Source organism: Chrysochloris asiatica, unplaced genomic scaffold (genome assembly GCF_000296735.1).
Source record: "Chrysochloris asiatica unplaced genomic scaffold, ChrAsi1.0 scaffold00125, whole genome shotgun sequence".
NCBI classification, from domain to species: domain Eukaryota; kingdom Metazoa; phylum Chordata; class Mammalia; order Afrosoricida; family Chrysochloridae; genus Chrysochloris; species Chrysochloris asiatica.
This window is the reverse complement of record NW_006408643.1, coordinates 5,986,976-6,006,243: the sequence shown is the minus strand read 5'-3', so window position 1 is coordinate 6,006,243 and position 19,268 is coordinate 5,986,976. Positions and strand designations below refer to the sequence as shown.

Genomic DNA, 19,268 nt, shown 5'->3' with positions numbered 1-19,268 from the left:
ATGGACTGCCAAAAGAACCAATAGATCTGTTTTGGAAGAAGTGCAGCCAGAGTGCTCCTTGGAGGCCAAGATAGCCAAACTTCGTCTCTCATACTCCAGACATATTGTCAGGAAGGAACAGTCACTGGAGAAGGATATCATGTTTGAAAAGATAGAGGGTCAGAGGAAAAGAGGAAGACCCCCAACGAGATGGATTGGCCAGGTGGCAGCATCGATGGACTCCTCAAGTGTGGCAACAGCAGTGAGGTTGGCCCAGGATCGGACATTGTTTCGTTCTGCTGTGCATGGGGTCGCTATGAGTCAGTTCCGACTAGATGGCACCTGACAACAACAACGAGTCAAAACCAACTTGATAGCACTTAATAACATTCAAACTTTTGTTTTTAAAATTTTAGTAAAACACACATAACAAAATTTACTAAGCCATTTAAAGTGTACAATTAGTGACGTTTAGTGCGTTCATGATATGGGACTGTCACCTCACCTACATAGTTCCAGAACATTCTTATCACCCCAAAGGGAGACCCCCATTTCCATTAACAGCCCCTGGCAACCATTGAAGAAGTGATCTTAAGTGGGTTTGCCTATTCTGGATGTTAATTGTACACTGTGCCTGGCTTCGTCCTGAACCGCATGCCATCAAAATTTGTCCATGATGCGCATGGATCAGAATTCATTCCTTCTTATGGTCATCTAGCAAGCCTTGTCTCTGGAAAGGGCTTGATTGCCGGGACTGATGTTGGTGAAGACAAGGCTTTGTTCTGGATATCTTCTGGAAACCGAGAAGATGGAGGGATGGGGTGGGGCTGAGGAAAGGTGTCATGGGCATCAGGTTTCCAGTCTGAGGTTCCCAGCAGGATAGAGTGGTTGTGAGAGTCTCCCGCTCCCCTCAACCCCTCAGAGAAGTGGAGAGGAGGCAAGGGCAGAAGTCCAGGGCGTGGGGACCCATGTACCCATTGACAGATGACCACTCTGTCTCTGACCGCCCGCATCCACACCCAGTGTCAAATGTTTGGAATGAAGTACTCCTCCCAGGAGGCCCCTTCCCCCCAAGTCTGCCACACAGCCCATCAGTTGCTGGGGGGGGGAGGGGTCAGAGCCCGGCCAGCTACCCTCTGTTGCTGGGACACAGGGTGACCTTTGTTGCTGTCAACAATGGCCCCAGAGGTCCTTCTGGCAGGAGCCGCTGGAGAGCTGAGGCAGACATGGAGATCCTGAGGCGGCGGGCTGCCCAGCCTTATGTTCCCCGACGGACCCTCGAAACTGACTTCCCCGCACCACTGTACAGGTGAGGCCCGTCCCCAGTCCTCAACCCAACCTGCCTTCTTGTGAGCACCACCCAGCATTGGTGGTGTCCCTTCCCTGCAAACCCAAACGTAGAAGCTCAGCTCCCCACATCTCCGGCCATCTGGCTGATGTTAGGACCCGCAGACAGACCGGGGCTCCTACACCAGCGTTCAGTGCAACATCATTCACAGTAAGGCAAAAAAGCGGGAAGCACCCAGGGGGCCGCCCACAGATAATGAATGGCTACTCACACTGGGTCCAGCCAACAGTGCAATCGGACCCAGCCATACAGAGGAATGGCCCATTGCTCAGTGAGCGACCAGAAGGACAGGCATCACATGATCCCACAGATGTAACTGTTCAGATGGACAATACATGAAGATGGAAGAAGAGTAAATGATTAGGAAGAAAAACATAGAAATGATTGCTTAACCTTTTTATGACCCCTGGAACCTAGGAAGGAGTCTTCAAAAAAGTTTGTGGAAAAAAATTCCATTCTCTTTCAATTCCATTTTTTCCAGTAACTTTTTGAAGTCCCCTCATATGTTGCGCATGAATATTTTCCGCCTTTCGAGTTTCTAAGGAAGCCACTTTCCCCGTTGTAGTATGTGCTGCCACCTGGTGGGAATCTGAGTAACCACAAATCTGAAGAGACAGGCCTCACTCCATCCATCCTACTCACCTCTGGGGATATGCGTGCTACATCACGTCACAATCCTTGTTGTTAAGTGCCATCAAGTAAATTCCAACTCATAATGACCCTGGTTGGCTGCATCCCAGCCCGTGGGCGTGTACTTCCCATCGCGTATCGGTTTCTAAGGAGCTTCTTGGTGGTTTTGAGCCACCAACCTGTGGTTTAGCAGTCCAGTGCTTATCCAATAGTGCCACACACACCAGGACTCCAAAACTCATTTCCCCACACTAAGAGGCCTGGTATTGGTGTGGGTTAGGCATTGGCCTGCTAACTACAGGCTGCTGGTTCAAACCCACCAGCCTCTCTGAAGGAGAAAGATTGACTCTGTCTACTTCTGTAAAAAGGAGCTCTGGTAGCGTAGTGGTTATGAATCGGGCTGTGAACCTTAAGGTCAGTGGTTCGGAACTACCAGCTGCTCCGTGGGAGAAAGATGAGGCTTTCTACTCCCGTAAAGATTTACACCCTTGGAAACCCTGTACAGGGTTGCTATGGGTCGGAACTGACTCAACGGCACTTAACAACAACTTCTGTAAAAAGGAGCTCTGGTAGCGTAGTGGTTACGAATCGGGCTGTGAACCTCAAGGTCAGCAGTTCAGAACTACCAGCTGTTACGAATCGGGCTGTGAACCTCAAGGTCAGCAGTTCGGAACTACCAGCTGTTCCGTGGGAGAAAGATGAGGCTTTCTGCTTCTGTAAAGATTTCGTCTGAAAAATCCTCTATAAGGGTGGCTGTGAATCAGAATTGACTTGGCAGCAGTGAGCTGGGTTTGGGTTTCCTGATACTGAAAACATATGGCATCAACAACAACAAAAAAAAACATCCAGAGCAGACAGTAATTGGGCCTTGAAAGGATCAAGGGTCTCTCTCTCCATCTATCTCTCCAAGACCCCCTGGTAGCTGTGTGAGTTAGGATTTGGGCTGCTAACCACAAAGTCAGCAGTGCAAACCCAGCAGCCATTCTGAGGAAGAAAGATGAGGTTGTTTTGTTCCCGTAAAGGGAGCAATTCTAATCTGTCCTGAGGTCTGTTGTGAGTTTCCGGTCTCTGGGGAGCTGGTGCCCCTTGGCTGCCTCTCCCAACGAAGGGCCTGTTGAAGTTTCCTCTTAGACAAAGGAACACTTCCTACAGCTTCCCTGTTTTGGGGTTTTCACTTCCCTGTGTTTTTCGTTTTAATGGCATCTGGTTTGAGGTTTGCTTTCTGATGTCTTTGGTCTGTTTTCACTTCCCTCTCTACACAGTGACTTCGGTTTTCTTGAGTCTCAGTTCCGTTCCAGCCCCGGGGCCTTTGTACATCCTTATCTTCAGGTTACTGTGGCTCCTTCTTAGTAATCCTTCAATAAGGCCTGCACTCTCCTCCCTCCCGCTGGTCACCCCACTTCCCAGGGGCATGGACACCCACACCCTTCCTGTGTCCCCCTCCTGGGTCATGCCACTCCATAACTCCCCCCTGCCCCCCAAGCCTCTCTTCATGCACCAGAGACCTCCCCAGGCGCTGCGCACTTGGGGGTCTGGGGCAGGCTGGGAGGAAGGGATCTTTGGGCCACAAAGGAGGTGAGGTGGCATGAGGATTTATGCCCCGCCCCTCAAGTGTCAGAGGCGGAGGACAGGACAAGCAAAAAGACTTAAAGGTGTAACAGGAGTCTTGTGGGGCAGGAAGCGAGGGAAGCTATGAGCATCTGCCAGCTATGCAGTGGAGTTAGAAGAAGGGATTACAACCTTGGGAGCTTCTCACCGACCCCACATTCACCCCTCATTGAGGGTGGGTGTGGCCATTCAAGAGGTGAGCTGGCAGAGCCGGCGGCCCCCAGACTCACAGCCTCCTCCCATCTGCCCCCTTAGCGATGACTACCTGTCCTTGGAGGGCCCCCGCTGGGCACCAGCCATCAAGCAGGCCACGCGATGGAAGTACACGCCCATGGGCCGGGATGCAGCCGGCCAGGTGTGGTACACGGGGCTGACTAACTCAGACCCGCGGGACGCGTGGTACACACTGCCACGTGAGCTGGACAGTCCCCACCGCACCGCCTACACACACTGGCACGGCTGTCATAGTCACCGAGAGCATGACCTGCCCTCAGGTGAGTTTCCCATACCTCTGGGCCTGGGGACTACTGGGGAAGGGAACAGACCTAAGGGACCACCATCTCCTATAGCCTACGGTCAGCGCCTGCAGGAGACTTCGTGGTACGACCCCACCATCCCTGCTCAGTCTGAGGCACCCAGAACGCGGTGGGGGAGCCTGCTGTGGAAAGATAGACCCATCCGGGGAAAAGAGTACGGTGAGGGGCCCTCGAATGCTGTCCTGCTCTGCTGCCTCCTCCAGGGAGCCTTCCGGCCTGCCCCAGCTGAAGCAGTTGAGAACAGTCACCTGTGGGGAGTGGGAGGGGAAGCTTGGGGCAGGGAGTGATAAGACCACCCAGGCTGAGTGGGAGGTTCCAGTCCCAAAGGGATCCCCCCAGAACCTATCCCCAGGCAAGTAGGTGACTCCAATCCTCCTCGGCCCCACAGTGCTCAACAGGAACAGATACGGGGTGGAGCCGCTGTCTCAGGTGTACAACTATGTGCCATACCTGTCCCCACCCCAGCGCCCGAGGTACACAACTCAGAACTACCGGAAGTGGAACCTTGAGCCCTACTGCCCCTCCTCCAACCAGCGGCCCCCGCTCACCTACACACCCAGGTACTGATAAAAGTCATGCTGCCTGCCACCATGCCTTTCACTACCTCTCCCTCTTCTGTCTCTCTGCCCTCAGCTGGGCGCTCTCCCCACGTTGCTGGTAGCATTACAGGTGCCCTTCAGTGGCACAGACGGTTCACATCTTGTGACTTCTAACCAAAAGGTTCGAGGTTCATGTTCACCGTAAGGCATCCAGGAAGACCTGGCAATCTATAGAAAAGCATGTGGTGCACAGTTTTCTGACACACAGCTAGGGGGCCACGAATCAGTCAAATCCATGACATCCCGTTTGGGTTTGTTTATGTGTGGGGGTGGGGGAGGGAGGGTTGGTTTTGGAGAGGGCAGGCCTTACAAGTCCCAGGAGAGCAAAAACCAGGAACAGAGCAGACCCCAGTTGTGCCTGCTGCCCTTCCCCCACCAGGTCTCCTGGTGTCCCCAGAAGGAAGGTCCTACCCCACCCCTGACAGACAAGAGTCCAGAGGCCACAGTTCTGACCCACGGAGGGTACCTTTTATTCATGATCTCAAACTCCCCAAGTCCCAGTGGGCCCTCGAGACCCCTGAGCAGTCCCGCTGCCCGCTGCACTTCAGGTCTGGGTCCAGCCCATGACCCCATAGCAGGTCTCCTGGTAGGCTCCTTGGACAATGCCATTCTCAAGGGGGCCCCCTGCCAGCATGTGGGGAGACCCCAGTCCAGACAAGCGGATGGAGGGGTAAGTCTGGGCAGGTCCCGGGGGCCCAGGCTCCATCAGGACCCTCTCACCATCCCCCAGGATCCTGAGAAAGGAGGCCATCCAATCCAGAGGAGGGGTGTCAGGAGCCTGATTAGGTTATCCCACGCACGGGACCAGCCACCAGCATCTTCCCAGTCCTGCTCTCACCAAGCCCTGGGTGACCAGGGTCCCTCTAGATACATCTGCATAAACATGGTGGTGTTTGCATAGAAGCACTGGGGGCGTGGGAGTGTCAAGGCTGAGCTCCAGGGTCCCCTGCAAATAAACGGGGTGATGAGTGAGGGTGGACTCTGTCCCAGCCTCCACCCACAGGCCCACCCATGACGGGAGAGGAGGGGGGGTATGTGGGGGTGGGTGTCGGACTCACAGTTCCGCAGGCGGATGGGCCAGATGAGGAGGCTGCAGAGGGCCAGTGTGGCGGCCACGCTCATTCCGCCGGTCACCATCACCATCACCCAGTGGTAGAAACTCACACAGGCGGCGCAGCAGAGCTCCGAGCTGGGGGAGGGCAGGGAGGCGGAGCGCTGAGCGGGCCCACCTCTCCTCCCCAACTCAACTTCGCCTTCCAATTAAATCCCAAACCTGCCTACTTCTCCCCCTCCTCTGCCTCCACCTCCTCAGGAAGCCCAACCCCTCCAGGCCCCAGGGGTGATCTTTTTGGCATTCCATGAGACAGTGATGTGTATGAGTCCATCAGCTCTGGGAGGTCGGCCTTGGTTTCCCACCTCGGGCTTCTATAAGGGCATGACCTCCAGAAAGCCCAGCTCCAGAGCCTTCCCCATCCCACTTCCTCCGGATATATTTGCATATTGCGTACTCAGGGCTTGGCACACACAATAGTTGAAAAAATAAACTGTCCAAGTAAAGAATGACCAGGTCTCCCAGGGCCACAGCTGGTGAAGCCATGAGACCCAGCAGGGCAAGAACCTTCTGGAAACTGAGTCTCCAGACCTAGAGCCAGCCTGGCATACAGCAGACGCTCAATAATTCCCTAGTGGATGGATAAAGGGATGGACAAATGGGCAGAGAGTTGAACACATTAAAGAATGAATGGATGGCTGGGCAGACGGATGGACAAATATAGAGCCAATGGATAAATGAACCAATTACCAGAGAATGTCAGGGTGACTAGGGGGTTGAACAGGTGATCGAATAAACAAGTGAGTATGAATAGCTGGATGAATTAGTGAGTGAATGAACAAAGAAATGGATAGAGAGTTGTGCAAATTAATGAATGAACAGAAGAATCAATGAATGATGGCTAGATGAATGGATGATTGAACAAATTATTGAAAGAATATACATGAATGAATGAACAAACGAAGGACCCATGAATGAATAGATGGCTGAAAATTAATGAACAGATGAATGAACGGATGGCTGAACAGACAGATGGTTGAACAAATGAATGACAGGATGAATGAACGAACAGATGGACAACAAGGATTGAAGAAATAAATAAATAGACATGTGAATGGAGAACTGGTTGAGGAAATTAAATAAATGGATAGACAAACGAATGACTGGATGAAGAGTGAAATTAACGAGAGAATGAATGAATGAATGGACAAGTGAATTGTTGAGCGAAGGGACAGTGCACTTACACACAGGGGTGCAGGCTCTGGATGACCATGACAGCCAGCCCATTGGCCACCTTATCCGAGAAGCTCATAGCGCCATACACGAAGGCTCCGCTTTGCTGTGGGGAAACAGGCAGGGTGGTTGGCACCCAGGATGCCGCTCAGGACCACCCCCCTCCTGCTCTCCAGCCCTACCGTGTGGGGACCGATGAGGTCAGCTGTCATGGCCAGGGAGGTGATGAGGATGGTGGCGCAGCCTGCACCGAGCAGCGCAGCCGCCCCGTACACTGCTGTGCCCAGCCCACTGACCAGTGCCACCCAGGCAGCAAAGGTGAGGATGATGAGGAGGCCGGTGAAGTAGGTCAACTGCAGGCAGAGCAGCCCCGTTTCAAACCCAGCACCTCCCCTCCCTCAGCAGAGAGGGGGCTGAGGCAGATACCCCCCCAGGGGTCCCCAAGACCTGAGCTCAGGGAATCCAAGATCCAAAGGCCATTGGGGTTCTCAGAGCTCTGTAGAACCAACCAGAGTTCTAGAGGGTGCTGTCATATGGTAGCCACTAGGCACCCGTAGGAACACGGTGGCTCTGTAAGATAAGCACTGGACAGAGGTTCGAGCCCACCAGCTGCTCCATAGGAGAAAGATGAGGCTTTCTGTTCCCGCAAAGATTTACAGCCTTGGAAACCCTCTACAGGGGCGCTGTGAGTCCGAACGAACTCAATGGCACCTAAAACAACAGAACAAGCCACCCATGGTTAACTGTTGTTTCTGAACTGCCATCGATCTGATTCCGACCCATAGCGATCCTGTATAGGGTTTCCAAGGAGCAGCTGGTGAACTTGAACCACCAACCTTGCAGTTCAAATGGCTTTGCTGTCTGATGCATTAGCCCACAGCGCCATCCCAGGACTCCACGGTTAACTGTAAACAAACACAAGCTAATTCATAAACTTGCTGTTGGCGGTCCAGTTGGTTCTGATTCATCGTGACCCCCCTGTGACAGAGCAGAACTGCCCCCCAGGATCTCCTAGGCTGTGATCTTTGTGGGAGCAGATCGCCAGGTCTTTCTCCCGAGGAGCTGGGTGCTTCAAACCGCTCACCCTTCAGTTAGCAGCTAAGCACCACAGGGTTACCAAACCTAAACTCGAATCCTCTGCTATTGAGTGGATTCACACTCAGAGTCACCCAACAGTAGACCTGCCTCACAGGGTTCCCAGGGCTAGACATGTGCATGGAAGTTCACTACCACGCTGCTGTGTTTGAACTGCCAACCTTCCGGTTAGCAGCCGAGTGTATAATTCATTACGTCACCAGGATTCCTTTATTCATCAGATGATGATTTGTAATGGAGAACTCAGCCCCCTCAGGGGCCCCAGTCCTATCTGAAGTGATGCATAGTGGTTACCAATCGGGCTGCAAACCTTAAGGTCAGCAGTTCGAACCTACCATCTGATCCTCGGGAGAAAGATGAGGCTTTCTGCTCCCATAAAGATTTACAGCCTCGGAAACCCTGTACAGGGTCGTTATGAGTCGGAACCGACTCCACGGCACACAGCCACCATCGTATTGAAGGGACTCCTGATGTGACACTATAGGAGAGGCACTGGACTGCGAACCATCAGGTCGGCAGTTCAAACCAACCAGTCACTCCTCAGAAACCCTATAAAAGGTTGCTATGAGTCGGAACTGACACCATGCCATTTTACAACAAACACAGCAACCGTACTGAACAAAGAATATACGTCAATCATGCCAGAAGGTTCTAGAACTCTGCAGGCCCAGAAGTCTGAGGACCCATGAGGCTAGAACTCTACACTCTAGAAGTTACTGGGGTCTGGGATCCCCAGGTCACTGGGTCTGACTTTGGTTGCAGAAGTCCCCCCGTTGACCCCATACTCACGTTCCTCCCGATCCATTTGTTGATCGTTTTCATGAGGAATGAGGAGACGAAACCACTGAGGTACATCACTAGGGGAATGGTCGCAATGAACTTCTGTAGTGACACAACCAGGGATGGGCATTTCAGTAAAGGCTGGCAGGGAGGGATCAGCCCCACCCCTCATTCCCCCAGCCCACCTCCACCCAACCTACCTTGGGCAGGTGGAGGGAGTAGGTGAGATACATTGCCATGTATGTCTGGGACAGGTTCACAATGAGCCTGGTGCTCATATACAGCATGCCCACCTGTGAGTAGGTAGAGGAAACACCCAGGGATCAAGTGAGGGCCCTTAGGTAGAAACCCTGGATTAGAACCCAAGGCCCTCCTCTATTCCAGCCAGCAGAGGGTGCTGTAGAAGAAACCTGGGCTTAGAGGCAGGGCCCTCCTCCATTCCCGCCAGCAGAGGTCGCTGAAAGAGAAGCTAGCTGCAGGGAATGAATGCAAATAGGTTTCATCAAGCTGAGCTAGGATCGATTAGTAGTGACTTTCTAGTTGATCAGGCAGGGAAAAGCACAATTATCTATTTGTAATGTCTGCTCTGGGGGTGGAATGCAGAAAGAGGTACGTTTGCCATCCCTCCTCACTTCCAGGACCTAGGGGGAGTGGAACATTGATTCCAGGCCTCTATGCCCCCTCTCACCAATGTACCTGATAAAAGGCTGGCTCTCGAAGCCAGTGTTTCCAACGTAGCAGGGGCCTGGCTGTGGGAGTAATTAGAGGACTGTGTTCATTGGGCTCTTCCGGCTGCCGTTGGCGCCCCTCCTTGGTGCCCAGGTGGAATAGCAATGAGAAGATGGCTCCGATGCCCACCACTAACAGGGAAAGGTTCTGGGAACCCAGGAAAAAAAAGTCAGTGGTGGTGTGAGCCCCGAGTATGGGGACTTTGAGGTGTGTTCCTGACCCCAGCTCACCCGGAATACTGGCACATCTTGGGCCCCCAGCTGGTCACTGAGTTCCTGGGTGGGCCCCGTGTGTGGGGAACCTTGCAGGTGGAGCAGAAGCCAGGCAGCACCGTAGACAGTGATGTTGGCCACCACAGTGAAGGCGTACCTGGTGAGGGACAAGGGGAAACCTCAGCCCAGCTTGCTCGGGAAACCAAGTGGCCACTTCCTCCTCAAGTAGCCACAAATGGTCACAGAGGTTGTGGTACTGGGGGGTGGGGTGGGGAGAGACATGGCTGATTGTTGATTTCAGCTGCCCACACATGGGGGGGGGGAGCTGGGGGAAGACTCAGTTTCTCTAATATGCCCACGACCTGGGAATACACAACTCTGCCCCAAGATTTCACCCATAACCTCCAACTGCCCTCCGGGTTCGGGTGTGGAGAGATTGCCTCAGAATACTTGGAAGCCAAAATTTTACGATTCTTGGTTCTCTTATCTTGGGCTTCTACAGGTGAAACACCATTGCAGTGACTCAGTTTCCCTTTCTGGAAGTCAAAGTGAAGCGCCTCCATGTAGCAAGCTCCCCAGAACTTAGCGTCAGCTGATCTGACCTGACCCCCAAGAGCCGAGGCCCCAAGGGCCTCCCAGGATTGGGCAACTTCTACCGTTAGGGCCCAGGCCTTTCAGGAACACGATGGGGAACTCAGAGGCACGGTGGGGGCAAAGAGGCTGAACTGGAGGCCGGGTGAGGTCCGATGAAGTGGCCACTGTAACGGCAAGGGTGCTAACACACCCAGCTCACATTGACATTTGAAACTAGGACTTGGCATCAAAATTTGCCTGGTCCTGCATGTTCCCGCCAATGACACTCAGCCTTTGCATGTGCCCTGGGCATGCCCCGCCTCCGGAAGCGGAGGTCAGAACAGTCCCCAACTCCATGGAGTTCATCATGTCAAGCATGCAGAGCAGGGAGGGGCACACACACACACACACACACACACAGGCCGACCTCCGGGAGAGAGCAAGGGCCCCGCGGCCCACAAGTAGGCAGAGCTCGGAGAGAGAGTAAGTTTGGCTCCACACCTCAACAATGAGAGATCTCAATAAAGTGAATTTTAAAAATTATTCTGTTTCCCAGTGCATCGAAATCAATGGAGGATAAGCACTGGATTGCTAAGTGCAAGGCTGGCCATTCAAACTCACCAGCCACTCCTTGGGTTGCTGAGTTGAACCGACTCCCAGAACTTAACAACAAACATTAAGACGTATTCTCAGGAGGGACCGGTCCCTAGAGAAGGTCATGCTTGGTAAAGTGGAGGGTCAGCGAAAAAGGGAAAGACCCCCAATGAGATGAACTGACAGGGTAGCAACATCAAGGATTCAAACATGATTGTGAGACTGGCGCAGAACCGGGCACTATTTCGTTCTACAGTACGTAGGGTGACTATGAGTTGGAATCCTTATGACGGCACCTAACATTAACAATACTGTTATGAAGAAGTAGCTCAGGAATGACGAAAACGGGGCACAGAGACACGAAGTGAGCACGTGGTATTGAGAAATGGCACCAAGAGACTTGCTGGAAACAAGATTGCCACAAATGTATAAAAACCACCCTATCTGCAAAGCGCAAGGAGCTCTGGTAGCGTAGTGGTTACGAATCGGGGTGTGAAGTTTAAAGTCAGCAGTTCGAAACTACCAGCTGTTCCGTGGGAGAAAGATGAGACGTTCTGCTTCCGTAAAGATTTACAGCCTCGGAAACCCTGTACAGGGTCGCTATGAGTCAGTTCCGACTCCAGGGCACATCACCACCACCACCATCATCTGCAAAGTGCAGCGAAGCAATGCACAGTTAGAAAAGCTGTACCCGTAAGTGCCCAGCACGTACATCGTCTGATTGACAAGCATGACCTTTAGTGCTTCAAAATTAATGGATCAGCCAGATCATCCGTACTGCAGCCACCACGTGTGGGGCGCACAACTCTAATTTGAGAACGCTCTGAAGATTCCAGTCTGCCCCACCCCCAAAAAACAGACATTGTCTTAGCCCCTCCCCTTGTGGGCGGGACCTGTAAATATCACCGGATGTCACCAGCGATCAGTGACATTCTGTGGCAAAGGAAAAAGGGATTTTACAGCCTGCAGTATGGATTACACCCCAACATAAAGAACACAGAAACCCTCACAGCTGGACCAATAAGCAACATCATGGCATAGAGAACAGACTGAAGTTGTCAAGGATTTCATTAGAGCTACAATCAACATCCATGGAAGAAGCAGTCAAGAAATTAAACAGTATACTGCATCAGGCAAATCCGCTACAAAAAGACCTCTACTCTCTTTAAGGTATTAAAGAGCAAAGATATCACCTGGAGGGTTAAGGTGAACCTGAGCCAACTCTTGGTATTTTCAGTCGCTTCAGACTGCATGTGAAAGCCACACAATGAATAAAGAATATCAAACAATTGATGGAGGCCTTTGAAATATGGAGTTAAATGTGCCATGGACTGCCAGAAGAAACAAATCTGTCTTGGGAGAGGTACAGCCAGAATGCTCCTTAAAAACAGGATGGTGGACTTTATCTCAAGTACGTTGGACATTTTATCAGAAAGGACATCATGCTTGGTAAAGTAGAGGGATGCCAAAAAAGAGGAAGACTTTAAAGGACAAGGACCCACAGTGATTATTACAATGGGCTCCCACAGGAACGATGGTGAGGATTATAGGAACCAGGAGGAACCAATTCAGTGGTAACTAACCACTATCTGTTTAACTTTGAGTTAATATAAAGGAGATTATTTGGGGTGGGTCTGATCTAATCAGGCGATCCTATGAAAGGGAGCTTGTTATTGTCAGTTACCGTGGAATGGACTCCAGCTCATGAGGACCCTGTATCGACAGAACCAAACGCTGCCCAGTCCTGTGCCATCCTGCTGCTATGCTTAAACCCACTGCTGCTGTCACTGTGTCCACCCATCTCCACTCAGGAAGACCCTATATCAACAGAAGGACACACAGCCAGTCTTGTACCAGCTTCTTAATCGGTGGTCTGCTCAAGCCCACAGTTTCAGCTATTGTGTATTTTGAGTGCCTTCCAGCCTAGGGGCTCATCTTCCAGCGACAGAGCTGAGACACACATGGTTTTTGCATCAGACGATTTTTGGAAGTAGCTTGCCACACCTTTCTCTCCTAGTCTGTCTTAATCTGGAAACTGTTGAAACCTGTCAGCCATAGATAACCCCAGCGGCATAGTTTCCAACCCCGCAGCAACATGCCAGCCACCACAGGATGGCAAACTGAAAGAGGGACCGGAAAACAGGCTTAGATCACATCATATGGCAAAAGTAAAGGGATTCTCCAGCTGCAACTGAGATCTCTGATCCGTCTGACTTTGAGTTAATCATCCTGGGTGAGCCTGATGTAATCAGGCGATCCCTGAGATTACAGAGTCTCTGCCGTCTTTGAAGCCATAAGGAAACCCCTTCTGCCAATGACGACATGAACATGGACAAGGTGGGACCCCAACCCTCAAAGAAGAATCCAGTCACAGCTGACACCTTGGGACGGACCCTGGAGCAGAGAATGCAGCCCAGCTGCACTGTGAGATCATCCAGTGTGCTGTTCTCAGCTGCTAAGCTTTGGGGGGATTTGTAACACACTGTCACACAGACCACCATAGCTGGAGATGGTGGCCTGGGTGTGTTGATGCGCTACCTGAGAGCCGTAAGCTCCACCTTCTCGTGGTCGTTGTTGACGAGCTCCGGGATGAGGCTCAGGTGCGCAATCTGCGTGGCAGCCCAGCCGAACTGGAAGACCACGATGAAGGGGCTGTAGTAGAGCAGAGCCACCCACTCAGGTGTGGCGGCGCCGCAGCCCAGGCAGGGGCTGAAGATGAAGGGGAAGGAGAGCAGGACGCAGACAGTGCCTGTGGAGAGGCAGATGAGGGGAGGGTCACTGCAAGGAGGGGTGGGGGTGGGGAAAGCCAAGGCTAAGGGCTGCAGACTCCCCTAAAGTCACACCGGAGGGTCGGGGTCAGCAGCTCTAGCCTTCCAGGTGTATGTACGGTGTCCATGACAAATGGGGAAACTGAGGCACCTATTTTTTGGGGTTTTTTTTGGAGTCCCTCCGAGATCATGCTGCAAAGTAAAGCAGAGAAATGAGGTTCCCACATACCAGTCCAGAGGTTCCCGGGGTACACACTGCTTGTATAAGGAGCCCTGGTGGCACAATGGTTAAGCACTGAGCTGCTGTTCACACCCACCATTGGCTCTGTGGAAGAAAGACCTGGCCATCCGCTCCCACAGAAAGCAGTCTAGGAGACCCAATGGGGACAGTTCCATTCTGTCACACTCGCTGTGAGTCGGAATCGACCCCACGGCACACAACACACGCCTGGTATCAGGTGGAAAACCCAAGGGACAGAGTTTGTTTTGTTTAGGTAGAGGGGAGAGAGGCAATGCCTACACACACCAGTCTAGGGTTTCCTGGGGTACACACCCCAGGACGGTTTGCATTAGGCAAATCTTCAAAAAAAAAAACGTCTTTAATATGTTCAAGAGTGAAGGTACCTGTTTGAGGACTACAGTGCGCCAGACCCAAGCCATGGTATTTTCAACCACCTAATAAGATTGGGAAAGTTGGACAATGAATCAATGCATTTAAATTATGGTGTTGGAGAAGAATATTAAAAGTACCAGACTGTCTGCCAGAAGAACACATCTGTCTTGGAAGAGGCACAGCCAGAATGCTCTTTAGAAACCAGAATTGCGCAAATTTGTCTCTCATACTTGGCACACGTCCCCACAGAAGGAAATCATGCTTGGTAAAGTGGAGGGTTAGTGAAACAGAGGAAGACCCCCTAACAAGATGGACGGGCACTGTGGCAACAGCAATGGACTCAAACGTTAACAATTGAGAAGGTGGCACAGGACCGGAAAATGTCTCCTTCTGTTGTGTATGGGATCACTCCAAGTAGGAACCGGATGGACAGCACCTACCACCACCAACAACACTCCGCTGTGTCAGGTGGGAAATGAGGTCCCTCTGAGCTCAAACATCACAATGAGGCACCATCCACACACTGCCACGGAGTCGATTCCGACTCATAGCAATCCCACATAGGGTTTCCAAGGCTGTAAAGACCCAGGGAGCAGCTGGTGAGTTGGAAGAGCTGGATGCGAGACACACAGGGCAAGAACTTGGCCTCCCCTCACCAGCCCAGGGTTCCTAGAGGTGGTCCCTTGGGGAAACTGAGGCCATCAGGGCCTTCTGAGGTCTGCCCACCATACAGGCACCATGTGCACCCCCAACTTCCCTTCTCAATTTGCCCAACGAAGGAGGCCTAGCTCTCTGGTAAGCTGCCAGCTGAGAACAGGGCCTCTCTTTCTTGGACACTGTCCGAGTCCCTGAGGACAAAAACAATACAAACAACCCACTGTCTGCAAGTCCATTCTGACTCACAGTGAGGCTACAGCAGAGAATTGCTCCTTACAGTTTCTGAAACTCAGTGTTTAAGGGAGCACACGATCACATCTTTCCCTCTCAGAGCAAAACTACTGAACTTGTGGTTAGCAGGCCAACGTGTGCCACCAGAAACGCTTTCCCTGGGGACAGAGACTGCAACCCACACCAGCTCCCTCACTCCTTTTACTCAGAATAAAAGCAAGATTTTAGAACCCAAGCTCCTCCCCTCTGCCGTGCACAGCCCGCCCCTTCTCCTCCCTCCTTCCCTCCCTCCCTCGGCTCCAGGCACGCCAGCCTCCTAGCTGTTCCTCCAACTCTCCAGGCCCCGTCCTGCCTCCGGGCCTTTGCAGGGCTGTGCCCTCTGCCTGAAATGCCTCCCCCATGACTTAGCAAAGTTAACTCCTCATCCCTCAGTCTCGGTTCCAACATCATTTCCTCAAAGACGCCTTCCCTGCTGCCTCCCGGCTTCTCCAGCCTCGGCCAGCAGCGCCCCTCTCTGGTGTCTAGGTGGAACAGCAGGGTGGTCAGCTACCACCGGGGAAAATTTCTACCCGGGACCCTGCTTCCTTAGCCTCTCAGCCTTTGGCTGTTTATTTGCTTGCTTTCAGCCTGCTTCCTCATCACTGTGGCATTCTGAGTCTCCAGAATAAACCGGGCACACCAATAGCTTGTGAGTGAGTGATTAGCAATAACAATGGCCCTAAGGTGGAGGAAAGGAGCTCTGGTAGCGTAGTGGTTACGAATCGGGCTGCGAACCTTAAGACCAGCAGTTCGAAACTACCAGCCGCTCCGCGGGAGAAAGATGAGGCGTTCTACTCCCGTAAAGATTTACAGCCTCGGAAACCCTGTATAGGGTCGCTATGGGTTGGAAACGACTCGACGGCACTTAACAACAACCACAAGGTGGAGGAATCCTGGTGTGGCGCTGTGGGTTAATGCACCAGACTGCAAAACCATTTGAACTGCAAGGTTGGCGGTTCAAGCTCACCAGCTGCTCCTTGGAAACCCTATACAGGGTCGCTATGGGTTAGAACCGACTCGATGGCACTTAACAACAACAAGGTGGTGGTTGTAGGTAGCTAAGTGCCATCGAGTAGTGTTATTACTCCATTTTCCAGATGAGGAAACTGAGGTAGTCTAGTGAGTGAGATGGAATTTGAGAGAGAGGCCAAGCTCGGAGTGACTTCATCACCCAGCTCCGGGGACTGCACTGTAGTCTTGTGACTGGGAAGTAAAAACCGGAACTGCCCTTGATTCTCTGGAATTGGTGGCCAGCTGAAAGGGCCCCTGGGTGGAGATTCCTGGGATTGAAGCTGTGGACTCTGCTCCCGGAACTGTGGCTGGGTTAACCATTGGTGGACCTGCCTGGGCAGCTGACTTTGGCAGATTCCACCAAGTAAAGGGGAGCAGGCACAGGATTAATAGTTCAGATGTGAAAGTTGAAGTTCCTGCTTCTGCCAGCCTCAGAGCCATGACCTTATCAGTCTTCACACAAGCTCCTTTCATTACCTGGAATGCTCTCTGCTCCTCTTGCCCAATATACTCCTACTCATCCTTCAAAACCCCAAACCTAATGCCCCCTCCCCAGGGAAACTTCTCCTCCAGAGCTCTAGTTTTCCCTTCTGAAGCCCACTCTCACCTTTTGAACCCCATAGGAGTTGTCTGTGTCTGGGGGCCAGGCCCTCTCTGGGTTCCTGAGTCACCCTACCACCCACAGACTCAGGATTAAAATAGAGAAGTGGGCTCTATTGCTTGGGTGACCTTTCCTCAGATCACCTTATCAGATGATCTTGGCTTCCTCTTTCCACAGACCCTTCTGGGCCTCCCCACCACCTACTCCATGGGGCTGGTGGCTGGTGGGCTAGGGGAGAGCCAGTGGGGTGAGGGGAACAAGTGCCTGGTCCCTAAGCCCTAAACACAAAAGTGTTCCCTCATCCCACCCCTACTACGGGCCTCAGCCGCCTCCTCTGGGGTCAGGCAGGGCCCTCTCTGAGCCTCAGGCCACCCACCTATGAAAGATGCACACAGGTAGGGTCTACTCACCACAGGGCCTTTGCACCTGTCAGACCACCATTCCATGGCCATAGGGTGACTTCACTCTAGGTAAGAGTCCTCTCCCCTTCCCCCTCAAAATTGATTTTCTTTGTCAATGACTTTGTTAGGTATGGGCCAGTGATTTTGACGCATGGCAACCTCATGTGACAAGTAGGACTGCCTCACAGGGTTTTCTTAGTTATCTTTACAGGAGCGGATCACCTGGGTTTTCGCCCATGGAATCGTTGGGTAAGTTCGAACTGATGTCTTTTCAGTTAGCAGCACTTAAGTTGTTTGTGCCACCAGGGCTCCTTATGAATGGTTTTACCCAAGTGTTATGACTAAAGCTGCATTTGAGACTCAGGAGGGGAAGCAGAGAGAAGAAGAATGTCCATTTTTCAGATAGGCAGTCCAGGTCAGAGGTCCACACCCCAGCCTCTCCCTGTGTCCCTCCCTGGCTGCCCATGGCCTAAAATGACCCAAGCCAGCTGAGTGTCCCCAGGTCCTTGGAAACCAGAATCAATATCCAGCTCCCATGTTATGGCTCCTCAGGGCCAGCGACCCTGGGGGGGTGGGGGGTGGGTGGAGAGGAGAGCTACATCTTACAAAACATCTTCAGAAGGTCAACAGACGGCCAGCTCCCTCTGTTCTCGCCCCCAAGGACAAAAAGGCACAGCAGCCCAGAATTTTCAGAGTGGGTGGAATTTCTGGCTTTCTTCAGAGTGCCAGGGCAACCTCGGATGATGCCAGGATGCGGGTGGCAGTCTGACCCAGGGGAAGAGCAGCCGAGGGCCAGGGCGAGGGTTAATCAGTATGCTCAGGCAGGGTGGGAGGCGGGCCCTGCGCCCTTATGGGTGTGCACTGGGATCTGATCACCTTCGTTCCCCACCAGCCCTCTAGTCTGTGCCCCATTTTTACCTACACACCCCCATCTCTGCTCAGTCAGACAGCTGGGAGTCAGGTTATAGATACCCCACCCCTCTGTCTCCACAAATCTCTGCTTCCCAAGCAGCACCCCCAAACCCTTGCTGGTGACGTGATATAAAATACAGAGGAATTCTCTGGGGAAACAGACAGACAGACAGAGAGGGCTAGTAACGATCTGCCAGCTAGTTAGGAGAGGCAGGCCAGACCAGACAGACTGGGGTCAGACACACAACAGAGAGGTCAGATGGAGGGACTATAGGTCAGAGGGCAGAACGGGGAGGAAGGCTGGGGACTAGGGTCACAGAGGAGGGCGCTGAAGCAGACAGGGATGTGTGGGGTTGGGACAGAGAGAGTGTTAGGCTTGGGCCCTGAGCAGACAGACAGACAGAAAGGGGAGGTTCAGGCCATGGGCAGAAGGGGCACTGGGATAAGCAAGACAGGGGTGTGTTGGGGTTGGGACAGGCAGAAGGGATTCTATCTAGGTCAGACAGACAGAGCGGGGAGGCTCCGACCATGGGCAGACAGACAGGGGTCTATCGAGGTGGGGGAGCTTACCGACCAGGTGCCAGGTCTTGCGCGGGCCGCAGCGGGCGCAGTGACCGGCGGCGCGGTCAGCCTCGTAGCCCACGAGAGGTGTGCACAGCCCGTCGGCCACTTGGCCGAGCAGCAGCAGCAGGCCGGCGCCGCGCGAGCTGTAGGCGCGCACCGAGTGCAGGTAGAGCAGCAGGTAGGTGAACCACATGGACGCGCACAGGTCGTTGAGGAAGTGGCCCACGGCGTAGCTGAGCCGCGCGACCAGGGGCAGTGCCCGCGGGGCCGCCGCCGCCGCCGCCGGGGGCCCGGGACCCATGAAGCCGGGCTCAGGGAGCGCCTCACACCCGGGGGGACTCTCCAACCCAGTCTGGGCGCGGGGACTCTCGGGCAGGATCGTCTGGGGGGTCGCTGAGGACCCCCTAGCCAGGCTGATCACTCCGCGATGAGTCCACACTGGGCCGGGTCTCTGAGCGGGTCGCCCCTCAGCCTCCGGAAGGCCCTGCGACCCCGGGGCTCACC

The 19,268-nt window shown here is 53.1% G+C and overlaps 2 protein-coding genes and 1 pseudogene across 2 annotated transcripts; 2 read left to right on the top strand and 1 right to left on the bottom strand.

Annotated features, from left to right (window-relative positions):
- Positions 1–1,205: 1,205 nt before the first annotated feature.
- LOC102832654 (chromosome unknown open reading frame, human C19orf71) lies at positions 1,206–4,762 on the top strand. Its single transcript, XM_006869046.1, has 5 exons — positions 1,206–1,288; positions 3,821–4,059; positions 4,135–4,260; positions 4,490–4,661; positions 4,735–4,762. The coding sequence occupies exons 1-5, from the start codon at positions 1,206–1,208 to the stop codon at positions 4,760–4,762; spliced, it is 648 nt and encodes a 215-aa protein (XP_006869108.1).
- A 482-nt stretch (positions 4,763–5,244) lies between these two features.
- Positions 5,245–19,065, bottom strand: MFSD12 (major facilitator superfamily domain containing 12). Its single transcript, XM_006869045.1, has 10 exons — positions 18,771–19,065; positions 13,506–13,716; positions 9,819–9,957; positions 9,556–9,735; positions 9,060–9,152; positions 8,869–8,961; positions 7,167–7,337; positions 6,996–7,090; positions 5,710–5,889; positions 5,245–5,434 (listed from the first exon to the last, which is right to left on the bottom strand). Exons 1-10 carry the CDS (start codon positions 19,063–19,065, stop codon positions 5,245–5,247), a joined length of 1,647 nt encoding a protein of 548 aa, XP_006869107.1.
- LOC102837733 lies at positions 7,342–8,856 on the top strand (annotated as a pseudogene).
- Positions 19,066–19,268: the final 203 nt, after the last annotated feature.

Coding starts and splice junctions, on each gene's coding strand:
- LOC102832654 (XM_006869046.1), top strand. CDS start 1,206: ATGGAGATCCTGAGGCGGCGGGCTGCCCAGCCTTATGTTCCCCGACGG. Junction 1,289..3,820: donor TTCCCCGCACCACTGTACAG/GTGAGGCCCGTC, acceptor CTGCCCCCTTAG/CGATGACTACCTGTCCTTGG. Junction 4,060..4,134: donor AGAGCATGACCTGCCCTCAG/GTGAGTTTCCCA, acceptor CATCTCCTATAG/CCTACGGTCAGCGCCTGCAG.
- MFSD12 (XM_006869045.1), bottom strand. CDS start 19,065: ATGGGTCCCGGGCCCCCGGCGGCGGCGGCGGCGGCCCCGCGGGCACTG. Junction 13,717..18,770: donor CAAGACCTGGCACCTGGTCG/GTAAGCTCCCCC, acceptor GCCTCTCCACAG/GCACTGTCTGCGTCCTGCTC. Junction 7,338..8,868: donor ACAAATGGATCGGGAGGAAC/GTGAGTATGGGG, acceptor CTCTGCCTGCAG/TTGACCTACTTCACCGGCCT.